Consider the following 23592-nt stretch of genomic DNA (forward strand, 5'->3'; position numbering starts at 1 on the left):
GGCCTTAGTGCCCGCGCGCCCCCAGTCAGGCAGAGGTGCCCCTCATCCAGAGAGCGCACTGAAGGGAGGGGCCACGGGGCGTCCTCAGAGAGGCGCTATGCTAGGGAGGGGGCTTCTGCCTACTGGGGGGCAGGGGACTGCAGTGGCAGGCCCTGGGAGGCCGCACCCTGGGGCGTCTGGGGCCTGGCTCAGCCTTCAAGGGCCCAGAAAGCAAAACCAGTCAACAGAGGTTGGGCCTACTGGTAAATTCGGGCCAATGGGGAGAGCTGTGCAGAAAACGGCCCGGAGGCTGAGACGTGGGTGGCCGTGCACAGAGGGTGCATACAGACTGGGCTGTGAGGCCAGAACCGGGCTGGGCCCACAGCAGGGGCTGGGGTGTCTGTTGGATGCAGAGAGCTCGGAGGCTGCGGCGGGTGGCGTCTGCTTGGGCCTCAGGTCCCCTCTGGCAGCCGTGGAGGCCTTGGGGGAGGAGGGAGGCCAGGGCTGATGGGCCGGATGATGGGTTTCAGAGAGACTCGAGGCAGAGCTGAGGGACAAGCGAGGATGGCGCGCAGAGTCCTGACCTCCGGCGGGGGAAGGCCGGTGGTGGCCAGGCCAGGGGCCAAACCGGAGAGGGGACGCAGGGCCCTGGGGGCAGCCCCGCCCCCTGCCTGTGGCCACGGTTGTCCAGAGTGGGGACCCCAGCCTGGATGAGGGGCAGGGTGACGGACGACACACCTCTCCTCCTGTCCCCCAGTGCCCCCACCCACCCAGACCAGTGCCCAGACTCCCACCTCAACTGCCCACACCTCTGTCCCCACCTGGGGCCCCTCACCAACCCCCGCACTTCCTCTCCAGCACCTCCCACCGTTGGGCTCCAAACCCTGCCCCTCCCCCGGGACCATACCCGAACTCCCCCCAGCCCAGGAGCTCAGGGTTGCCAGGTCTGTGCCTTTGGGCTGGAGTGGAGGGCAGAGCGCAGCTGGAAACCAGAGTGCTCCCTCAAAGAGGGGGTCCCCCCGAGGAGGACACACCTCAAAGAGGGCATGGCCCAAGGAGGGTAGGAGGACACCCTGACCGGAAGGGAGCTGTGCTCAGCTGCCTACCCTCGGGGCAGCACAGGCTCCGTCCTCGCTGCCTGTCGGACCCCACAGGTCGACCGGCTCAGGGAGGGGGTGCCACGGGGTGACGTGGCCTCTGGCCCGCCTGTCCTGGCACTAGCTGGGCACACAGCTGAGCTTCTGGGAGAGGGGGGCTCTCGGCCCTGGGGCTGGTGGGGCCGTGCCAGGCAGCATTGCAGCGTCTGGGGCATCTCGAGGCTCTGTTCAGCCCTCCTCCTGGGCTCTGGCTGAAGTCATGGAGCTCTTGCCCCTTGTGTTCCTGGAGAGGCTCACAGGGAGCCCTGAGCCGCCTTTCGTCATCCGAGGCCCTCTGTGGGGTCCACGAGTGTCAGGGGCCCCCGGGAAACGGGCAGGGGAGACGTGGGGGGCATCGGCACCAGCGTGAGGGTCATAGGTCAGTGAGGTGGTCCCCGGTCGTCGTCCTTGAAGCAGGCTGAGCCCTCCTCCTCCCTGTCCTCTGCTCAGACCGCCCCCACCTCTGCGTCCTCCCGCCCCGCTGCCCTGCCCGCTCTTGCCCCACCCTGGCTGCCCCCGCCTGGCTGCCCGCTCCCTTCTGCTTTGCAGTGTTGTGTTGTGAGCCCGTCCTGCCGCCTCTGCCGCCGCCCGGCGCGGTGCCCGGCGGGCGGCCCTGACCACAGCCTCTCCCCTCCCCAGGGCCTTCGTGTACCTCAGCAACCTGCTGTACCCCGTACCGCTGGTGCACCGCGTGGCCGTCGTCAGCGAGAAGGGCGAGGTGAAGGGCTTCCTGCGCGTGGCTGTCCAGGCCATCTCAGGTGCGTGCAGGTGGCCTGAGCGGGGTCTGTCCCTCCCCCGATGGGACACCCGGGCAGGGGGAAACCTCCACGGCCTTGCGTGGTGGTCTGCGTGCAGCCAGCCTCCTCCGTCTCTCCCCATGAGAGAAGCCCTGCTGCCCAGTACTCGGCTTGTGCCCCGGGGCTCTTCCTGGTCGGCTGGGGCCTTCAGGGCTGCGCAGGCTGAGCCCGGGGCTGGCTGAACCCCCTCTGGCTCGGGGCCCCACCAGGTGGCCTGCAGATCCAGCCTGGTGCAGAAGTGCCCCCCAAGCTCTCACCACGGTCTCAGCCCCAGGACGGGTGTGCAGACTCCAGCCCTGGGTCCCCCAGCCTTCCCAGCTCCACAGCACTGCCCTCTTTGGAGCACATGGCTGGTCAGGTGCTGACCTGTGTCCCCAGAGGCCGTGAGCCCCTCCCCACTGCCGGCCAGCTGGTCCAGCCCCTCACTGAGAAGCAGACACCCCTCACTGCCTGGTCCCCTCCTGGCCACTCCTCCAGGTTGGGGACAGCCACCCCAAGGAGGGCTTTGGGTTTGCTGGGTTTGCTCCTCTGAAAGTGTGTCCTCTGTGAAGCTTTTTAGAAAGGAGTGTGGAGAGATGCTTGGAGGATGCGTGGGGGACTGCTCAGCCAGAGGGTCCCTCTACTGTGGTGGCCCGTGTTCCCTTCTCCGCCTCCAGCCTCTGGTGTCTCCTCGGGCCTCTTCCTCCCCTCCCTGAGGCTGGCCCGGGCACTCTGGGTGCCCCATGTGCGGCTGCCAAGGGCCCAGGCCAGGACGGGGGGCGCGGAGCGTGAGCAGCATGGGGGGCCTGCTCGCCCGCTGGGTAGCCCGTGTGTGTGCACTCTGAATGTTTCGACCGCTGTGGTGGGTGTCGCTTCTCCACGATCCCAAGCGCTCTTTCCAGCTCCTCCAGCCGTGTGACCGCGGTGCTGAGGGCCCTGGGGACGTGACTGAAAAGGGGAGCCTGGGTGTGATGGCGATGCTGAGGCATCCAACGCCGCCCTCCTCCCCTGAGGGCACCCTGGCCCGCTGGGTGCTTTGTCCTCCTCGGGCTCTTCCTAGCCCTTCCTGACCCCTCGGCCCCTGTAGAGCAAGCCCACCTGGCCGGCCGCTTCGTAGACAGGTCGGTGCTGCGTGTGTCTGGGCCACACCTGACGTCCCCCACGTGGTGGCTGAGCTGGAGGAGATGGCCACCCCTGCCTCGTCCCCCTGCTGTAGCAGGAGCCCTCCTGTGCCAGCCTGGGCCACCCTGGGCGGTGGTGGGAGAGAGCCCTGGGCCCTCAGGCAGCCGGGGTGCACACCTTGGTGGCGGTCGCACCCACCCAGGGCCCCAGAACAGAGGGTCGGGGCCCCCTGGCATCTGTGAAGTCTCCTGCAGTGGCGTCTAGCCACAGTGGCTGGGGCTGGGGGCTAGGGGGCCTGGAAGGGCTAGAACTAGGGGCCTTCAGGCGGCAGAAGGGTTTGGTTTTGTCCCAGGCAGTAGGGAACCCTGCACACCGGGAAGAAGGGGGTGTGAGAGCGTGTGGGGTGCTGAGTATCCAGCTGCGTGATGGGGGAGGGGGAAGAGGGGTCCAGAGGACCCTGGGTTCTGCTACGGCAGCTGAGTCTGGGGGCAGGACTTAGGGGCGGGGAGCAGAGGTAGAAAGCTTGGCTCTGACAAGGTAGAGTTCATGGCCCCTTCAGAGCGGCTGTGCGGACAACGTGGCTGCCGCTGGGCCCTAGGGCAGCGGAGGCGGGCGGTCAGGGTGCCCGGGACGTGCCCTGGTCATTCAGGGCCCCTCGGCCATGTCTGGGAGCCCCCAGGCAGGTTGGAGCCCCACCTGGTTCCCGCGTCGCCCTTGCCAGCGTTCAGCCTGGATGTCCTCTCCTGCCTGGGGACAAGCTGGGCCTGACCCTCTGCTTGATCCTGTTTCAGCTGACGAGGAGGCCCCTGACTATGGCTCCGGCGTCCGCCAGTCGGGAACAGCCAAAATCTCCTTTGACGACCAGCATTTTGAGAAGGTAGTGGTGCAGCCACAGACGCCACCCGGCCGCCAGCCCTGCGCAGCCTCAGGGAGGGGGGAGGATGGCTTCTTCCTTGCAGGCGCCCTTCCTGCCCTCGGGCGAGAGGCCCAAGCCAGGACCTCCCAGCCCAGGCGGCTGCCTGAACCTCGGTGCTCTGAGGGCTTGGGCCCAGGGCCCCCCAGTCCTTCTCAGAGAGGTCATCATTGCTGGGCCTCACAGGAGAGGCACGGGGCGTCCAGCAGTGCCGGGAGGGCCCAGAGTTGGGGTGGTGGGGGCCTTGTGGGCAACTGGTCGGGGGGCTGGCCAGACCCTGAAAGCAGTTGGGGGAGTTTCCCTGCGTCCTGCCCAGGGCAGCTGGGGAGCAGGGTCCGGAGCAGGGTGGGGAGCAGGGGCGGAGCTGAGGGAGGGGTCCTGGCCGGGGTGGGGGCAGAGCTGAACCCCAGAGACGTGTCCAACCTTCCCTTCCCGCTTCCTAGACTAACATAGCCCTGAGAAGAATGAGGCCTGGGGAGGGGTACGCCCACGGCAGGGGCGGGCCTGGGTGGGTGCTCAGGTTCCCTGGCAGCACTCTGTCCAACCCCGCCCCCTCCTGCACAGTTCCAGGCCGAGTCCTGCCCTGGGGTGGGCATGTCCCGCTCAGGGACCTCCCAGGAGGAGCTGCGGATTGTGGAAGGCCAGGGCCAGGCTGCAGACTCTGGGCCCTCAGCCGACGAGGTCAACAACAACACCTGCTCAGGTGGGTCTCCGAGGCCCACCTCCTGGCCGGCACGCGTGCTGCAGGCCAGTTCCCAAGCCCGGGCTCAGCCCCTCGGGTCCCTCCACGCCCCTCTGCCCTTTGCTCCCAGCAGCGGTGACCCCGGAAAGCCTCCTGGACAGTCCCGAGAAAGCCACCCTGGACGGGCCCCTGGACGCCGCCCTGGACCACCTCGGCCTGGGCAGCACCTTCACCTTCCGCGTGACCGTCCTGCAAGCGTCCAGCATCTCTGCTGAATACGCTGACATCTTCTGCCAGTTCAAGTGAGCCTTGTACCCAGGCTGTGGGGGTGGGCCTTGGCAAGGTGCAGGGGGCGGGGGCACATGGTGGCCCCCTGGAGGCTGAGGTGCCCATGCCCAGGCCCTGCACCCACCTCGCACCTCCTCCGGTTCACAGCTTCATCCATCGCCATGACGAGGCCTTCTCTACAGAGCCCCTGAAGAACACGGGGAGGGGACCCCCGCTTGGCTTCTACCACGTCCAAAACGTACGTCCTCAGGGCCCCCGACCCCTGCCGTGACCCGCCCTCCCGGGGCCCTGGCTCTGCAGGCCTCCCTGAGACCCCCGAGTTGCTTTCACTCGGTCCCAGCTTCTCCCTCTCCTGCGCACCAACCCTGGGCTGGGCGAAGGACACAGGCCCTCAGGCTCCAGGCGGGGGCACGCGTGCTCCTGCTGGGCAGTAGGGGTTATGGGGGGCTTAAGACTGGAGGTGGGGGCAGCCGAGAGCCCCCGAGGGCCCCTGCGGCAAGCCTCCGCTGGATGTGGATGTGAAGGGTCTGGGGGCCCAATGAGGGCGCCCTGGCTTGGTCCTGGGGATGAGGCAGGGCAGGGCAGGGCGCACGGAGGGCCACGGGGTGCCCAGGCAGAAGCCGGAGAGGCCAGGGAACCCTCAGCCTGGAAGAACTGGCAGATGGTGGGGACATGGTTCAACCCGCAACTCGAGCCAGGTGTCAGGAGAGCAGGGGACTGTGTTGTGAGGCGGGGAAACGGCCCTGACCGAAGCCGCTGGGTTGCCAGGCCTCAGGGGCCCAGCTGGCCAGTGTGAGTTGGACCTGCCAGGCCTCAGGGGCCCAGCCGGCCAGTGTGAGTTGGACCTGCGCTATGGGTGTGCCCTGAGCAGCCAGCCCGACCTGGCTCAGAAGGGCCTGTGGACTGTGGCCCGTCCTGCCCCTCAGGGACTAGGGGCTCTGGTGGTCTCTAAGCCAGGAAGGCGGGGCCAGCTCTGCCCGGGTGCTGCATGGGTTCCTTCCCTGGTGGCCCAGCAGGGCCCGTCAGCCCAGGGGCTTCAACCAGGGGCTGTCCGCCTCTCAGCCCCGGAGGCTTAAGACTGAGAGCCTGGTGGGCTCCGCGCTCCCTCTGAGGCTGTGATGAGAACCGGTTGCCACCCGCTCGTAGATGGCCGCCTTCCCTGGTAGCCTCACGTCGTGTCCCGTGCGGGCCTGTGCCCAAGTGTCCCCTTCCTACAAGAATACTGGGCCTATGGGTCCCCGGCGACCTCATTCTAGCTCAATCGCCTCTGTGGAGACCCCTCTGTAACACACATGCTTTTAACACATGGGATGCGGGTGGTGGGGGGTAGGTGGGAGGAGGGGGGACAAAGTTCTACCCACAACGCCAGGCGAGTGGACGAGAGCCTGAGGGGGGTCACAGAGGCCCATCCTCCAGCTCTGTGATCTGAAAGAGCAGCTGAGCCCAGGGGCCCTCAGCCCTTCAGTCCTGGGGGCAGAGCCCTTGGGCCGGCCCGCAGTGGCTGGTCCACAGGGCCTGTGGAGGAGCAGGCTGGGCAGACCCAGGTGAGGTCAGCCCCAGGCTCTCTGGTCTGGGCCTGGGGTGCCAGGTGCTCCACAGAGGCTGAGCTCTCCCCTCCCTGACTGTCTGTCCTGCCCCCCGACCAGATCGCGGTGGAGGTGACCAGATCCTTCATCGAGTACATCAAGAGCCAGCCCCTCGTATTCGAGGTCTTCGGGCACTACCAGCAGCACCCATTCCCACCTCTCTGCAAGGACGTGCTCAGGTCAGCAGGCCGGCCCGGCCGGGCTGCTGCAGAGGGTCGGGGCCTCTCGCCTCCCAGCCGGCAGGCCTGATCTACACCCTAGACCGGCCTGGTGTGCTGGTTCTGGATCCTTGTGCCCCCCCGACACCTCCCTGTCTGTGGCCGGCCCTGCGGGGCTGAGGAGGGGTCTCAGAGGGGCGCTGTCAGAACCTCGGTCGTGTCCCGGGGCCCAGGGAAGCCACGCGGGGCTGGTGAGGGCAACTCCGTGCCCTGTTCCTGCGTCCTCCGCCCCCCAGGTGGGACGGGGGTGACTGGCCCTGCTCCCTCCCCCGCCTGGGGCTCTCAGGGTGGGTCCCTGTGTGTGTGTGGCCTCGGGGCAGCGGCGGCCCTTGTTGCCGCCTCCGGGCACCCTCTGCACTGACGTGCGGGACCCAGGGCGAGTATCGGCAGGGCAGGCCGAAGGGGCTGGTTCCAGGACTCGCCTGCCCTGAGGACGGGAGGGGCCTGCCTGGATCCCCAGGGCTTCCTGGGGCATCCCGGGGGGCCTCGGGTTCTAGGGTGCCTCCTCCCTGGCTGGTGGAGGCCTGAGATCAGGCCTTTCCCAGGCCCCCTGGGAGGGGCACCAGCCTCTGGTCACTCACGGTCACTCTCCCCACCTCTGTCCACACAGCCCCCTGAGGCCCTCTCGCCGCCACTTCCCACGGGTCATGCCGCTGTCCAAGCCAGGTATGTGGGGCTCTCCCTGGTGCAGGGGTGCCTGTGTGGGCCAGCTGCCCTTGGCAGAGTGCAGTCCTGTGGGGGCGTCCCTGCCCCCTAGCCTCCTGGCACCACCCTGCCCCCTCCCCCTGCCACTGGCCCTCCAGAGGCCCCATGGAGTCAGGACTCCATAACAGAGCGGGGGCCACAGAGGGACATCCGGGAGGCTGCCCACAGCTGGGGATGAGGGCCGGGGGCTCCCAGGGGGCCGGGCCCTGTGAACTGAACCTGCAGGACGGACACAGTCTGAGAGGAAAGGCCGGCCCGGAAGCTGCTTCCTGGGGTGGGGCGGGGAGGCTGGAGGTGGGCAAGCCCAGGAGGTCCCTGGAGGAAGGGCCCTGGGAGGTCAGCCCGCGCCTGGCACCCATAACAGAGGGGCTGTGGGCACAAGTGGCTGGGCACCCGGGGCATGGAGCCTGTGTGTTGGGAGTGGCCACACGTGTAGGGCAGGGGCCCAGGGCTGGGGCCTCTGTGCTGGAAGCAGGTGCTTGGTGTGGCCGAGGGGTCCTCGGTGGGTCGTGGGGCCTCAGAGCAGGTGTGGCTCCAGCCACCACCTGTGCCCAGGTACGTGGGGCTGCTGGCTTCTCCCCCCTGGCATGGATGAGCCGCAGTCATGCCCGCCCCCCGGGGTGGTGGCCGAGGCCCATCTGCACCCCGGGGTGGAGCCTGCCGGTCGTCCCCGTGGAGGGTGATGTTCTCGCCGCTGCTGGGGCTCTGCTCCCCGCCTCCTCTGCGCGCCCTCAGCCGCAAGCGGTCAGTTTGCACCCGTGTCTTCTCCCGGTCCCCCCAGTGCCAGCCACCAAGCTCAGCACACTGACGCGACCCTGCCCGGGCCCCTGCCACTGCAAGTATGACCTGCTGGTCTACTTTGAGATCTGCGAGCTGGAGGCCAACGGCGAGTGAGTCCGGAGCCGGTGTTGCCCACGCAGGGCTGGGCGGGGGTCCGCGGGACATGCGGGGAGGAGGGGCCCTAGGGCAGCAGGTGGTGTTTCCCTGCCCTCTGCTCCGCCCCGGGGGCCGGCTGTCTGTGCTGCGCTCGAGGGGCTCGGCTGGGCACGCCCTCAGCCCTGCCGCCTCTCTCCCAGCTACATCCCGGCAGTGGTGGACCACCGTGGCGGGATGCCGTGCATGGGGACCTTCCTGCTCCACCAGGTGCGGAGACCTCGATGCCCCGCCCACCCCACAGCCCACCCCGGCCCCACCCCCGCCCCTCCCTGCCGTCCAGCCGTCTGACCATGTCCTCTCCCCTGGTGCCTGGCAGGGCATCCAGAGACGGATCACCGTGACCCTTCTGCATGAGACGGGCAGCCACATCCGCTGGAAGGAAGTGCGGGAGCTGGTGGTGGGTGAGTGCAGGCTGGGTGGGCGGGGGGAACACGGGCCGCGCTCAGCCCCAGACCCAGCCCCATTGCTGCTGCTGTGCGGTCTTGGCTGACCCACTTAACCTCTGTGTGCCTCAGCCCCTCACCTGAAGAGGGGCACAGGGGCTCAGGTGGTGATTCCAGACTTCTGTTTAATCACCGCGATAGTCTTGCTAGGGCCATCGTGAGGAAATCACGCACTCCGGATGGCTTGAAACCACAGAAGTTGATCCTGTCTCGTGGATAAGTCCTGTGATGAGGGTGTCAGCAGCTCGGCCATGCTTCCTTGAAGCCCCAGGGGAAGTCCTTCCTCCCCACCTCCAGCTTCTGGTGATTTGTGGGGACCCCTTGTGGACACATCACCCCAATCCTCTGTCTTCACGGGGCTTGATACTTAGATGAGGGCCCATCTAGTCCAGCATGACAGCGTCTCAACTGCTTTCATCTGTCAAGAACCTGTTTGCATATGAAGTCACGTTCTGAAGTTCTGGGGGTCAGGACCACAGCACATCTCTTTGAGGGGATCCAATTCAGCTCACAGTGCCAGGGGCTTAGATGCTTTTGGTCTGTAATTTCCTGCCGTGAACTCTTCCATCTTGGAAATGTTCCCTTTACTGACTCTTTGCAAAGAATCTGTCTTCCCAGTTTCCATTCAAAGACAGGGACCGCCATCCCTCCCAGGACGGACCGCCGTCCGTCCTCAGCATGAAGCCACCTCCCCATCCCATGGCCCTGGAGCTGAGGGACCTCCGAGGCCTCGCCCCGGGCATTGCTGTGGCCGTGGGCATTAGCCCAAGGGCAGTGTCCCTGGGGCTGGGGAGTGGCTCTGGGGGTGTGGTAGCAAGGATGTGACGGGGGCCCGTCGTCCTGAGTCAGTAGGTCAGGACCGCAGACCGCAGGGTTCCGGGATCCCCAGGACAAACGTTTCCTTTCAGCTATTCCGTGCTGTCTTTCCACACAAATCAGAAGAGCAGAATGAGCACACACCCCTGTTGCAGATGTGGTCTTGGGGAGAGGCCCAGTGACTCCTTTCCGACTTAGGAGCAAACTCAGTGCTACTTGTTTATTCCTCGAGGAGGTGGAGTGATCAAATTAACCGTTGCTATAAGAGAGAGAAGACCCCCGGGGTGGGGGCACGGCAGTCCACCCCAGTATGCTTGCCCAGAGAGTCCCAGGGACAGAGGAGCCCACGGGGTTACAAAGAGTTGGACACGACTGTCTGACTGGGCACGTGCACTCGGGCGAGAAGTGGGAAACGGAGGCGCCAGGTGGGAGTCCTGACTCTTGGCAGTTCCAGAGTCACCCCTTGCCCCCACCACAAGTACAGGCGTCTTAGAGGGCTTTGCTGGAAATAGCCCTTGCAAGGAGACGCTTCTGACTCAGATAGTGTTTCTCTTCTTTTTTTTTAAGTATAAAAAGAGAGGAAGCATTTTTTCCTTCTCATCTTGACAAGATGTCCTCTTCCAACGAGTAGGAGGGCCTGTGAGTCCCAGGCTGGGTGATTGGAACCTATCAGCTGGGGCGGGGAGATATTGCAAGAGTTATTTATGGCTGAGAAACCAAGAAGCTCAGAACTTAGGCTGCGGGAGGACACCCACTGACAGGCAGCACCGTGGGCAGCTGCAGACCCTGCGTGGAGCGCTGTTCAGTCATGGAACCACGCCCAACTCTGCGACCCCAGGGACTGCAGCACGCCAGGCTTCCCTGCCCTTCGCCATCTCCCAGAGCTTGCTCAAACTCATGTCTATCGAGACGGTGACGCCATCCAACCATCTCATCTTCTGTCGTCCCCTTCTCCTCCTGCCCCCAATCCCTCCCAGCATCAGGGTCTTTTCCAAAGAGTCGGCTCTTCACATCAGGTGGCCAGAGTACGGGAGTTCCAGCTTCAGTATCAGTCCTTCCGATGAATATTCAGGGTTGATCTCCTTTAGGATGGACTGGTTGGATCTCCTTGCAGTCCAAGGGACTCTCTAGAGTCTTGTCCAACGCTGGAGTTCAGAAGCATAGATTCTTTGGTGCTCAGCCTTCTTTATGGTTCAGCTCTCACATCCCTACATGACTACTGGGAAAACCACAGCTTTGATCATACAGACCTTTGTCAGCAAAGTGATGTCTCTGCTTTTTAATATGGTGTCTAGGTTTGTCGTAACTTTTCTTGCAAGGAGCAAGTGTCTTTTGATTTCATGGCTGCAGTCACCATCCACAGTGATTTTGGAGCCCAGGAAAATAAAATCTGCGGTTTCCACTTTTTCTCCATCTATTTGCCGTGAAGTGATGGAGCCAGTTGCCATGATCCTGAGTGTTTTGAATGCTGAGTTTCAAGAGAGCTTCTTCACCTTCTTCTTCCACCCTCATCCAGAGGCTAGTTAGTTCCTCTTCATTTTCTGCCACTAGGGTGGTGTCACCTGCGCCTCTGAGATTGTTGGTATTCTCCCATCAGTCTTGATTCCAACTGCAGACCCTGCGTGGGCCTCCCTGCCCCTCTCGGTGTTGCCTTTAGCCAGGTGCCCCTGTGGCCGTGTGGGGAACCCTGCGGCACGGCCTCGTAGCTGGAAGCTCCCGCCCAGGCAGAGATGGAGAGTGGGGACCTGGTGCCCGCCTGCCCTCCTGGGAAGTGACCCGTGGCCCACCCCCCTCCCCGCAGGTCGCATCCGAAACACCCCGGAAACGGACGAGTCCCTGATCGACCCTAACATCTTGTCGCTCAGCATCCTCTCGTCCGGATACATTTGCCCGGCCCAGGATGACCGGTGAGTCTGCTCGGGGTCGGTGCTCTCTGGAGGAGGGCCCGGGGTGTGTTCTCAGCCCCCCACCTAGCTTGCCTGGCTGTGCTGGGCCCTGAGCTCTCCAGGCCCTTCTTCCTGGCCCTCCAGGAGGTGGTGCAGGGAGGGGCCCCTGGCGAGCTGTCGCTCGGTCACCAGATGGAGAGGCACGTGGGCGTTGCCGGCGGAGGAGCTGGGTCCTGTCCTCAGGACTCTCATGGGCAGGAGGCAGCATGGGGCAGTGAGCAGGTGAACGGGCCGGACTTCCCAGCCACACTGCTGTGGGCCCATGTCCCCTTTGGCAGGCGTCCTTGCGGCCCAGGGTCCTGGAGGAGCTCAGGGAGAAGCTGGCCAGTGGTCTGGCATCCTGGGATGGGGATGTGCCCAACGGCATGGCTTGGCACACACTCCTCCTCACGGGGTTTGCCGGGCTTGCGGGTTTTGGGGGCGAGGCCTCTGGGTGCCAGGCTGGGGCGGACAGCTCCCTGCCAGAGCCACCTTCCTGGGGGGACGTTGGTAAGCTTGGCTCTGTCTGAGACACTGCTTTCTGGGGGCGTGGGGACATGGGGAGGGGGCTCCCGAGTCCTGAAGGCTTGACCTGGCCTAAGAGGCAGAAGCCGAGAGCTGACCCCGAGCTCCAGCTGCGGGCGTCTCCACGGGCTCCTGTGCTGTCTGCAGGAAGTGTCTTGAGGGCTGGGTGCACTGGAGCGGGTGGGGCCCCCTTTGCCAGGGGAGCTGGATCCGTAAGGATAAAGGGTCTTGGTCCAGACAGAGCTGGGCTTCCTTGCAGACTCCCCGGAGAGTGGGCAGTGACCCGCAAGGGCAGGTGTGGCTTTGTTCCAGCCCTGCCCTAGAACCTTCTGGAGGAAACACAGCCTGCACTCGTGTCCAGAGGAGGGAGGGTTGGATGAGGATGCTGAGAGGTGTTCTCTCGAGGGTGGGGGCACCATGACAGGCAGGCTGGGCTTACGGGAAGTGGGGTGCAGCACGTACGGTAGGCCCGTCGCTGTGAGGATGCACCCTGGGGTCGCGGCAGAGAGCCCAGCACCCTCCGTGTGGGCTGCCTGTGGGGACATGGGCCTCCGTGACCAGGCCCTGGGAGTAGGGCTGAGGGGACCCGTGTCGCCAGAGAGGGCTCTGGCATGCCGAGTGCCCCTGGGGGCCTGGAGAGTGACCTCAGCGTTCCCCCAGCCTCTGACCCTCCCTTTGTCCTGGCAACGCCTCCATTCTTGGGTAGAAGGTGCGTGGACCAGAGAGGAGGAGGGTGTGGGTGCCTCTGGGACCGTGTTTCTGGGCTCCTGTCCTCCGGCCGGCACAGTGGCTGCGGGGCACGTCCTGGGGAGGTTAGGGGCTGGACCTCAGGTCAGTGGGGCTTTGGCTGAAAAGGTTTGCCCTGCTCCTGGAAGTCAGAGCACCCGTCGCTGCCGGGCCCGGCCTGTGCCCTGGGCAGGACGAGAGGCCAGCTCAGATGCTGGATGTCAGGGCCCCTGGGGGCGACAGGTAGCCCCGGACCAGAGTCCCTGCCCGCAGCTGCTTTGGCCCTGCTTGGCTCCCCCTCCTCCTCTGTCAGACCCCAGCACGGCCCTGACCCGAGCCCCACCCAGGGGAGAGTCTCTGGGACCCCCTTAGCGGAGCGTGCGGAGGCTTGACTGGCCTCCCAGCAGCCCCCTCAAGGGCCCCCCTGTCCCCTGGACCCCGGCTGACGCCCTCAGAACTCCGCGGGTGACAGGGCAGGCGCTCTCCCCACTGGGAGACCCAGGCCAGCCTTGGGTCCCGCGCCTCAGCTGCCCACCCGCTTTGCCATGGCCCCCCACCCCCCGACCCCCGCTCAGGGTGCCCGCGCTGAGGCCGCCCGGCTCCGATGGGCCGCCGCCCGCTGCGGACACTCCTCCGCGCTGCCCCCGCCTGCTCTGCTGCCGCTGCCCCCCGGCCCCCGCCCCCACTAACCTGTGGCCGTTTGTGTTTTGCAGGCAGTTTCTTGATTCGGACATGCCTAGGTACCATCCGTGCCCCTGGTCTCTCCCAGCCTGCCCCCACTCCACAGCCCCGAGATCTCATTCCAGCTTCTGGGCGCCCCTCCACACTCGCTCACCTCCTCGTCTGTCTCTGCCATCTTCTCCTCCCGTCTTATTTCCTTTTTCCTCTCCCTGTCACACCGCTTCTTCCCCATCACCCTCCCCCGTGGCTGAGCACCACCCCCCCCACCGGTCCTCCACTCTTGATCCTGGCTGCTTTGGTAGTTTCTGCCCTTGTAGATGCTGGCTGGCCTCCCGCTCCCTGCCCCCCGAGCCTTGCCAATGCCCCCTCCTCGCCCTAGCAGGAGCAGGCGCCCGCATGCAGGCTGGCCGGCCCCCTCCCCGCACAGTGAGAGAGCAAAGGGGGTGTGTAGTGGGTGCAGGACGGGGGGCGGACAGGCCTGGCCCGGCCCGGCCCTCCCCGCTCTGCCCCACTGCCCCGGGTGCGGCCCCTCGCGCAGCCAGGCCCCTGGTGTGGCCGCCACATGCCCTTCTGGAAGCGGGTGGGTAGTGAGGGGCGCAGGGCCCGGCTCTGGACTCACCCGGCTGGTCCCAGGACCAGCCCCCAAGTCACGGGCTCCTGGGCCGGGCATGGAGATTCTCCCCACCTGGGCTCTGGGCTTGGTGGCCGGGTGCAGGGTCCTGGAGGCCCCCAGGGTGGACGGCCTCGCAGTCCCTGTTACGGACCCTGTCCCTGAGGCCGCGGTCTGTTCTGGGCCCTGTCGACTGTGGCCAGAGCTTGGTGCCCTGGGGTCTCTGTTCTGGAAGAGGAGGGGGGTCAGCAGAAGGCCCCCAGTGAGGACCCCTGGTCCTCAAAGGGGCGCGGGGCAACGCCTGCCCCTTCTTAGGGGTGCCCAGGGCGGAGGGCGGGGCGCCAGCCAGCCTGCCGAGGTCAGGTGTGGCGCGAGGTGCTGGTCCGGAAGGTCACTCTGTGCCCCGGGCAGCTCTAGCTGAGGCCCCAAGGGGTGGTCAGCAGGCTGTGGTTCCTGTCAGCGTGTCCCCAGGGCACACGCACCCAGGGCAGGATCAGGCCCTCCCTGGGCACAGGCGGCTGGCTGTGGCGGGGACTCTGTCAAGGAAGACCTGCGGTGAGGCTGCCCTAGAGGAGGGTCACATCCCTGCGGGGCCCAGAGAGCAGGGACCTGCCTCTCTTGGGCAGCCTGGAGGGCTTCCTGGAGGTGGCAGCCTGCCAGCTGGTCCTGAAAGCAAACTGGGCCTGCCATGGCGGCTGCAGCCTGCAGTCTGCCTGTTGTCAGAGAGCTCTGGGTTCTTCCCCGAAGGGGACCGGACTTCAGGGCTGTTTCCCTGATGAGTCCACCAGTACGATCACAGAGGGTGTGAGCGTTCACAGAGGGTGTGAGCGTTTTGTTCCAGTTTGCGTGTCCACAACCAGCCCCGTGTGATAGAGACGTGCTCAGGCTGGTCCAGGACGTCCCCTGCAGGTACATCATGAAATAGAAACATTCCACGTGGCCAGGAGGGGACGGCCATGGGGGTGGGGACTCCTACTCAGCAGGGCCTTAGCACCAGCCCCCAGGCTGCAGAAGGGCCTCACTCCAGGCCCCAGGTGCAGAGCTGGGCTCGTGGGCCCCCAGTGGCCTTGGCCTGCAAGACGAGGCCCAGAGAGCTGGGAGGGGCGAGGGGTCAGAGCCCCGAGCCTTGGGCTAGGGTCTGCCTCACGCAGCAGGAAACTGCTGTGCTGGGAGGTTCTGGGGATGAGCAGAGGCTTCCATCCCGGATGTCTGCACCAGCTGGCCGGGCTGGCTGTGAGAATGTGCACGCGTGGCAGGACTTCTGGAGCCTGCGGTCCATCTCCTAGGCCAGGGACTCTGTGAGGGCTGCCTCAGCGTGTGAGACTAAATGAGATGAATCGGACAAGCTCTGAGGAGGGGCCCTGCAGGAAAGTCATTAACGTGTGTGGTGTGGTTATTTTCATGCTGACTGAGCAGTCGCTCAGTTGTGTCCACCTGTTTGCGACCCCATGCACTGCAGCACGCCAGGCTTCCTTGTCCTTCACCATCTCCCGGAGCCTGCTCAAACTCCTGTCCGTGGAGTCAGTGATGCCGCCCCACCATCTCATCCTCTGTCGTCCCCTTCTCCTCCTGTCTTCAGTCTTTGCCAGCATCAGGGTCTTTTCAGTGAGTCAGCCCTTTGCATCAAGTGGCCAAAGTATTGGTGCTTCAGCGTCAGCATCAGTCCTTCCAGTGGCTACTCAGGGTTTATTTCCTTTAGGGTGGACTGGTTTGATCTTGCAGTCCAAAGGCCTCCCTAGAGTCTTAGCATTTACTTTGAAACATTCCTAAAGCACAAACCTCCTCAGCAAAGAGCCTAGGTTTTAAAATGCTAACCACACCCGTGTTCCAGGGGAGCCCTGCTGAGATGCGGGGATCTCACTCTCACAGTGGGGAGCGAGGAGGAGAGCTGGTGATCCAGCCTCACCCGCGAAGAGCAGGCCACATCTTCCACCTCCCACCCCGTCCATGCATCTTACCTGGGCTCACTCTCCTGCCCCGGGGGTCCCGGTGCCCGGGGCAGAAAGGGGCCGCGAGACCCTCCAAAGTAAGGTGGTGTTGAGTCTGGGGAGGAGGGTGGTCCACGGTGACCCTCACCCCTCCCACCAGGCACAGGGTCGGATTTCTCCAGACAGATGGCTCAGGTGCCCTGAGGGCTGCCCCAGCCTCCGTTGGGAACTTGCAGTCTCCTCTCTGTCCTGTTTGCTGCACCATCAACGGGACACGACCCCACTCACTCACTCATTCATTCATCACCTGGGCACGACCCCACTCACTCATTCATCACCTGGGCACGACCCCACTCACTCACTCACTCATTCATCACCTGGGCACGACCCCACTCACTCATTCATCACCTGGGCACGACCCCACTCACTCACTCACTCATTCATCACCTGGGCACGACCCCCACTCACTCACTCATTCATTCATCACCTGGGCACGACCCCACTCACTCACTCATTCATTCATCACCTGGGCACGACCCCACTCACTCACTCACTCATTCATCACACGGGGCACGACCCCACTCACTCATCCATTCATTCATCACACGGGGCACGACCCCACTCACTCATCCATTCATTCATCACATGAACATGATCCCACTCACTCATTCATGCATCTGTCACACGGGACACGACCCTACTCATTCATTCATCCGTGATCAGGACACGACCCCCACTCACTCACTCACTCATTCATCACCTGGGCACGACCCCCACTCACTCATTCATTCATCACCTGGGCACGACCCCACTCACTCATTCATTCATTCATCACCTGGGCACGACCCCACTCACTCACTCACTCATTCATCACCTGGGCACGACCCCACTCACTCACTCATTCATCACCTGGGCACGACCCCACTCACTCACTCATTCATCACCTGGGGCACGACCCCCACGCGCTCATTCACCCCTCACATGAACATGATCCCACTCACTCACTCATGCATCTGTCACACAGGACACGACCCTACTCATTCATTCATCCGTGATCAGGACACGACCCCCACTCACTCATTCATTGATCACATGGGACACGACCTCACTCATTCATTCATCCATCACACGGGGCACAACCCCCACTCATTCATTCATTCATTCATTCATCACACGGAGCATGACCCCCACTCACTCACTCATTCATCACCTGGGCACGACCCCCACTCACTCATTCATCACCTGGGCACGACCCCCACTCACTCACTTATTCATCACCTGGGCACGACCCCCACTCACTCATTCATCACCTGGGCACGACCCCCACTCACTCACTGACTCATTCATCACCTGGGGCACGACCCCACTCACTCACGCATTCATTCATCACCTGGGCACAAACCCCACTCACTCACTCATTCATCACCTGGGCACGACCCCACTCACTCACTCATTCATTCATCACACGGGGCACGACCCCCACTCACTCACTCATTCATTCATCACACGGGGCACGACTCCACTCACTCACTCATTCATCACCTGGGCACGACCCCACTCACTCACTCACTTATTCATCACCTGGGGCACGACCCCACTGACTCATTCATCCCTCACATGAACATGATCCCACTCACTCACTCATGCATCTGTCACACAGGACACGACCCTACTCATTCATTCATCCGTGATCAAGACATGACCCCCACTCACTCATTCATTGATCACATGGGACACGACCTCACTCATTCATTCATCCATCACACGGGGCACAACCCCCACTCATTCATTCATTCATTGATCACACGGGGCACGACCCCAACTCATTCATTCATCCCTCACACGGGACCCAACCCCACTGACTCATTCATTCACCCATCACATGGCACACGACCCCACTCACTGATTCATTCATTCACCTGTCACATGTGAGCCACGTTCTGCGATTGTTCAAAAGGGGGATTAAAGACTAAACAGGAGGAGTCTGTCTTCAGGAAGCTCAGAGCCTGCTGAGGAGCTCATCTGTCCCCTCACCCGTCGGTCCTGCCTTCCCTCCGTCCCTCTGGTCAGAGTGCTTGCTCTGCGTGGCAGGAGACGCCGCTCGGCTGCGCGAAACGCGCATCCAGACACAGAGCTGCGCCTCTGAGGTTTGAGGCCGTTCCCCTGCTCTTAGCTGCTTGGCTGCGCCCTGTGGTCACGGTCCCCACTGGACAGGAGGGCTGCGATTCAAGGGGCTCGGATCTCCTTCGCTGAGTCCTAGGCCACTTCTAAAGGTGACTCTTTCAAGAAACGTACTTCCCAGAGCCTAAGGCATTTCTGGTTGACACCTCGAGGGAGGGGCTTCATGTGCAGATTCTCAGCAGACCCATTCACACCAGGCTGCCCATTGGGCCTGCCCGTGGGCGCCCACGGCTGTGATGCTTGTCAGAAGTTGTCTGAATGAGCCCTGTCAGGCCATCGCAGCAGGGGTGGTGGTCACACTCAGAGTGCCCAGGGGTCATGCTGGGAGCCCTGAGATTCTCTTACCTCCCCCGGGGCAGCCCCTAAGCCTCTGAGCACCCCAGGGCCTCCAGCCCCAAGAGGGTGCAGTTCAGTTCAGTTCAGTCACTCAGTCGTGTCCAACTCTTTGTGACCTCATGGACCGCAGCACGCCAGGCCTTCCTGTCCATCACCAACTCCCGGAGTTTGCTCAAACTCATGTCCATTGAGTCGGTGATGCCATCCAACCATCTCATCCTCTGTTGTCCCCTTCTCCTCCCACCTCAATCTTTCCCAGCATCAGGGTCTTTTCAAGTGAATCAGTTCTTCCCATCAGGTGGCCAAAGTATTGCTGGAGCACTAGCTTAAGCATCAGTCCTTCCAGTGAATATTCAGGACTGATCTCCTTGCAGTCCAAGGGACTCTCAAGAGTCTTCTCCAACACCACAGTTCAAATGCATCAATTCTTCAGTTCTCAGCTTTCTTTATGGTCCAACTCTCACATCCATACATGCTTACTGGAAAAACCATAACTTTGACTATACAGACGTTTGTTGGCAAAGTCATGTCTCTGCTTTTTAATATGCTGAGAGGGTGCAGAGGCAGGGCTAAGGAGCTCCCATGACACAGACCTGGGAGAATGGAACCCTGTCTGGCAGGACCCCTGCCTGGCCACAAAGTCACACTGTTTGAACAAGAAATGAGATGGAGAGGATGTTTTGCAACACATGACATTTTCTTTGTCAACAATTTTTTTTTTTAACTTCTTAATCATTTTTATATTTTGGCCCTACAACCTGGCATGTGGGATCTTAGTTCCTTGACCAGGGTCAAACCAGTGTCCCTGCAGTGGAAGCTCAGAGTCTTAACCACTGGACCGCCAGGGAAGTCCCAACAAAACTTCTGAGTTTCCAGTGTTCCCCATGTGGGTCCTTGCTTGTTTAAGCCTCACACTGTCTGTCCCAGAATTGAACTTGGGGTGGTCCTGTCGCCCGGTCCCTGTTTGACCTCTTAGGCCACCAGGCAGGGCCCCTCATCCAGGACCTCCTCCCCGCCTGGAGGGCTCACCTGGGGTCAGGAAGTCAGCTGAGCCTCCGGGCCGTGGACAGAGGAGCGTGCAGACTGCACGGCTGTGTGGGTGGGGACGCTCCGCACGGCCGGGGGCTCTGCTGGTGCAGCCTGGGTGCCCGCCCCTTTGGAAGCGGGGTCCAGAGCGCAGCCTATGGCTGGGAGGGCAGACTAGGCCCCGTGGCCTTGCCGAGGGAGCGGCTGGACTGGCCCTGCTGTGGCTCAGAGTTTCCCCAGGATGCCTGGGTGCAGAGGGTCTGCGGGATGATGGGCAAGCTGACCGTGAAGCGCTGACTCTCTGCCCTCGAGGCGGCCCACCCGGCATCTCTGCCTCCGTTGTGCAGGGGCCCCAGAATCTGCTTTCCTGACCAGTTCTCAGTGAAGCGGACGCTGTGGCTCCAGAGTCCCCATGTCTGGGCCACCCATCCCCCTCAAAGTGGCACCGGGGTCTGGCTGAGTGTCGCTGGAGCAGTGCTGTGGGCCAGGGGATGGCAGTTCCCGGGTGGCCTGACGCCTGCTCGGGTGCGGGGGCCGGCGGGGGTCGGCCCGCCTCCCAGTTGCCGCCTGGGTACACCGTGGCTCCCTCTGAGCCCGCTGGGTCTGAGCTTCTTGCCATCTCATCGAGGGGGCACGAGTCAGTGTCTCCCACAGCCTGTCCAGCAAGCTCAGGGGCCCCCGTGTGACCGCCTGGTCACCCCTGCTGGGGAGGGCTGGGTCCTCACACCCCAGCCCTTGCCGAGGGGAGGAAGCCCTCGCTGTCCTTCAGCGAAATTTGAGGCAGGCTGACAGGGGGCAGTACTGAGCCAGGTGCTGAGCCAGTGGGAGCGTCTGAGGCGAGGACTAGGGACCCACACCGCGCAGGCGCTGTCCTTGCTCCACACCGGCTCACTTAGCCGGCAGGACAGTGACCGCCGCCATCCGCCCAGGAGGCAGGGAGTGGTGTGGCTGCTGACAGCCCAAGGTCACGTGCTGTGAAGTGGCGTCTTGCTTCGAGCTGGGCTGCCATGGGCCTCTGGCTCTGTCCACTGGCCCAGCCTCTCAGAGCTGGGGCCTCTGGGGGCCCCGGGGACAGAGGGCATATCTCTGGCCCAGCTGGTCCTGCTGGGGACAAACCCAAGGACATGGGGAAGGGGGTATCTGCATTGCCCAGGCTGGGGGCTCAGAGTGGGCTCCCCCCAGCCCCAGGGGCTCAGAGTGGGCCCCCCACCCTTGTGTGCTCAGAGTGGGCCTCCCCACCCCAAGGGGGCTGGCTCAGAGTGGACCCCCCACCCCCCGGGGGCTCAGAGTGGACCCCCCACCCCCTGGGGGCTCAGAGTGGACCCCCACAACCCTCGTGTGCTCAGAGTGGGCCCCCCACCCTCGTGTGCTCAGCATGGGCCCAACCCTCGTGTGCTCAGAGTGGGGTCCCCCAGGGGCTCTGAGTGGGCCCCCTACCCTCGTGTGCTCAGCGTGGGCTCGCCCCACCCCCCTGGGGGTTCATAGTGGACCCCCCCACCTTCATGTGCTCAGCATGCGCCCCTCCACCCTTGTGTGCTCAGAGTGGGGTCCCCACCCCCAGGGGCTCAGAGTGGGCCCCCCACCTTTGTGTGCTCAGCGTGGGCTCCCCCCACCCCCCGGGGGTACAGAGTGGACCCCCGACCCTCGTGTGCTCAGCGTGGGCCCCCTCACCCCTAGGGGGCTCAGAGTGGACCCCCGCAACCCTCGTGTGCTCAGAGTGGGCCCCCACCCTCGTGTGCTCAGCATGGGCCCCTCCACCCTCGTGTGCTCAGAGTGGGGTCCCCCCGGGGGCTCAGAGTGGCCCCCACCCCCAGGGGCTCAGAGTGGGCCCCCCACCTTCGTGTGCTCAGCATGGGCTCCCCCCACCCCCCGGGGGTACAGAGTGGACCCCCGACCCTCGTGTGCTCAGCGTGGGCTGCCTCCACCCGCCGGGGGTTCAGAGTGGACCCCTGACCCTGGTGTGCTCAGCGTGGGCCCCCTCACCCCTAGGGGGCTCAGAGTGGACCCCCGCAACCCTCGTGTGCTCAGAGTGGGCCCCTCCACCCCCGTGTACTCAAGAGTGGGGCCCCCCCTGGGCTCAGAGTGGACCGCCAACCTTAGTGTGCTCAGCGTGGGCCCCTCCACCCTCGTGTGCTCAGAGTGGGGCCCCCCCTGGGCTCAGAGTGGACCGCCGACCCTCATGTGCTCAGCGTGGGCCCCCTCACCCTTGTGGACTCAGTGGGCCCCCCCGGGGTGGTGTCTGGCCCCGGGCATGGTGGGCAGCAGCCCCGTGGGCAGCGCGGTGCAGCGCCCGCCTGCTCCGGGCCAGTCGGCGTGTACCCGGCGTGCGGCGGCTCCCGCTCTGGCGTGTGGTCTTTTCTGTGTGTGTCCGTGTGTCCTGGCCGCCTCCGCCTTAGCGCCTCGCTCGGGAGTGGCACTAGGTACAGCTCACTTTTCCCTTCCGCGCCCGCTGGCCCGTCCTCTCTGGTTTTCAGGGTCCCCGCCCGCCCTCCGGTCCCCCTGCTGTCCTCGCCTCCTCCCCGTGGGTCTGCCTCCGTGGCGTGCCCGGCGCTGGCCCTGCCCCGTCCCGCTGCTTCTCCCGTGCCCCCGGCCTGCGCCGCGGAGAAGGGGCGGCGCCTTCGCGGCCTCGCTGCCCTGCCGTCCACACCCCTGGGCGGGGCTGGCTGTGTGGGGGCGTGTGCGGCGCCCCGCTTGCGCTGACCTGTTCTCTGCCGTGTCTTCGTGTCTTCGTGGAGATGCGGGGTGGAAACCGGAGAATCTGGGGCTGCCAGGGCTCGTAGAGCGGCCACGCTAGGGCTTGAGGCAGATTCCCAGCTCATGAGTGACTGTCCTCGACTCTCAGGCCGGGAGTGAGGCAGGGGTTTAGGATGGTTGTTACTGTCGGGTAACAGGAAGGCCGGCCAGGAGTGGAGGCCACCACTGGTCTGGCGCCTGAGGCTGCCCCCGGCCGCCCGCAGCGTGGGCTCCTGGCCGCTCGCTGCTGCTCTGGCCATTGCTTTCTGACTTGGACACGGGGGACAGAGAGAAGCACTCTCGGCCTGCTCTGTGGGGTCTGGCTGCGGCCGCAGGGGCTGTGTTGTCTTCAGGGGGCCGCCCCGGTTTCCACCCCCAGCATCATCCCCCAGGGTGGTCAGTTGGGGAGGAGATGCCGCAGAGAGCTCTACAGACCCGGCAGGCTCCCTTCGGGTCCAGGGAGAGGCCGTGTGCCTCCTTACTCAGGCTCAGGAGGTCCCTCGCCTCTCCTCCTGTGATCACAGCCCCTCTCCCCTCCACCCTCCCATTCCCGCCTCTGCTCCAGAGCCCTGGGCTGAAACCTCCCATCCCCCAGGGTGGCGCTCAGAGCTCTCTAGGGCCCCCTCTGGTGGGGCGTCCGGTGCCCCCAACCCGGCCTCGTCCTGAGTAAGGAGGGCTCTGTCCTCCCTGGACCCTGGCCCCAGCGGCTCGCCCTGGAGGTGGCCCACATGTCCGTCTGTCTCTGTGTGTCCGTCTGCATGTCCCTGTCCCCGCTGAGAGCGCACCACGCTCCGTCATCTTTCTGCCTCATCTCTGCTTCCTTCTAGAACCTTTTACCAGTTTGAGGCTGCGTGGGACAGCTCCATGCACAACTCCCTCCTGCTGAACCGGGTCACCCCTTACAGAGAGAAGATTTACATGACCCTCTCTGCTTATATCGAGGCAAGAAACCAATGCCCAGGGCCTCCCCTCAAATCACCTGCCCCCCCCCCCCCCCGCCACACACACACACACCGAGCCTGAGTTGCCGGACAACGGACAGTAAGGGTGCTTGTTAGTCCCACACAACCCCAGTCAACCCTGTTGTTTTCTCAGAGGGCTTCTTGAGTCCTTGAGTTAAATCTGTGTGCTTTTAGTGGGAATGCTCAGAATTAGTCAATTCCTCTATCTTTAGCGTGTGGGTTTGTCCTTGGGGTTGCAAGACGGCTGCAGCAGCACCAGACATTGCATCTGTGTTCCAGACAGCACAAGAACAGAAACCTCCTTTTCCCCATCGCAAGGGTCTCTGGCTGCGACTCCTTTGGAAGCATAGGAGGAAGCT

The 23592-nt window shown here is 64.0% G+C and overlaps 1 protein-coding gene across 5 annotated transcripts in view; it reads left to right on the forward strand.

Moving 5' to 3' along the window:
• Nucleotides 1–23592, forward strand: part of KIF1A (kinesin family member 1A) — a 91560-nt gene that overhangs the window by 58501 nt on the left and 9467 nt on the right. For 3 of the 5 annotated variants that reach the window (XM_069600355.1, XM_069600609.1, XM_069600427.1), the window contains 13 exons: nucleotides 1755–1873; nucleotides 3805–3890; nucleotides 4491–4629; nucleotides 4742–4910; nucleotides 5044–5134; nucleotides 6543–6661; nucleotides 7311–7366; nucleotides 8187–8295; nucleotides 8482–8548; nucleotides 8658–8742; nucleotides 11402–11507; nucleotides 13490–13516; nucleotides 23099–23213. In XM_069600355.1, the coding sequence (XP_069456456.1) occupies nucleotides 1755–1873; nucleotides 3805–3890; nucleotides 4491–4629; nucleotides 4742–4910; nucleotides 5044–5134; nucleotides 6543–6661; nucleotides 7311–7366; nucleotides 8187–8295; nucleotides 8482–8548; nucleotides 8658–8742; nucleotides 11402–11507; nucleotides 13490–13516; nucleotides 23099–23213 (1288 nt within the window). The remainder of the gene's footprint in view (nucleotides 1–1754; nucleotides 1874–3804; nucleotides 3891–4490; nucleotides 4630–4741; nucleotides 4911–5043; nucleotides 5135–6542; nucleotides 6662–7310; nucleotides 7367–8186; nucleotides 8296–8481; nucleotides 8549–8657; nucleotides 8743–11401; nucleotides 11508–13489; nucleotides 13517–23098; nucleotides 23214–23592) is intronic. The other 2 variants (XM_069600526.1, XM_069600695.1) reach the window with 1 other exon arrangement.

This window comes from Ovis canadensis, chromosome 1 (assembly GCF_042477335.2).
Source record: "Ovis canadensis isolate MfBH-ARS-UI-01 breed Bighorn chromosome 1, ARS-UI_OviCan_v2, whole genome shotgun sequence".
Taxonomy (NCBI): Eukaryota; Metazoa; Chordata; class Mammalia; order Artiodactyla; family Bovidae; genus Ovis; species Ovis canadensis.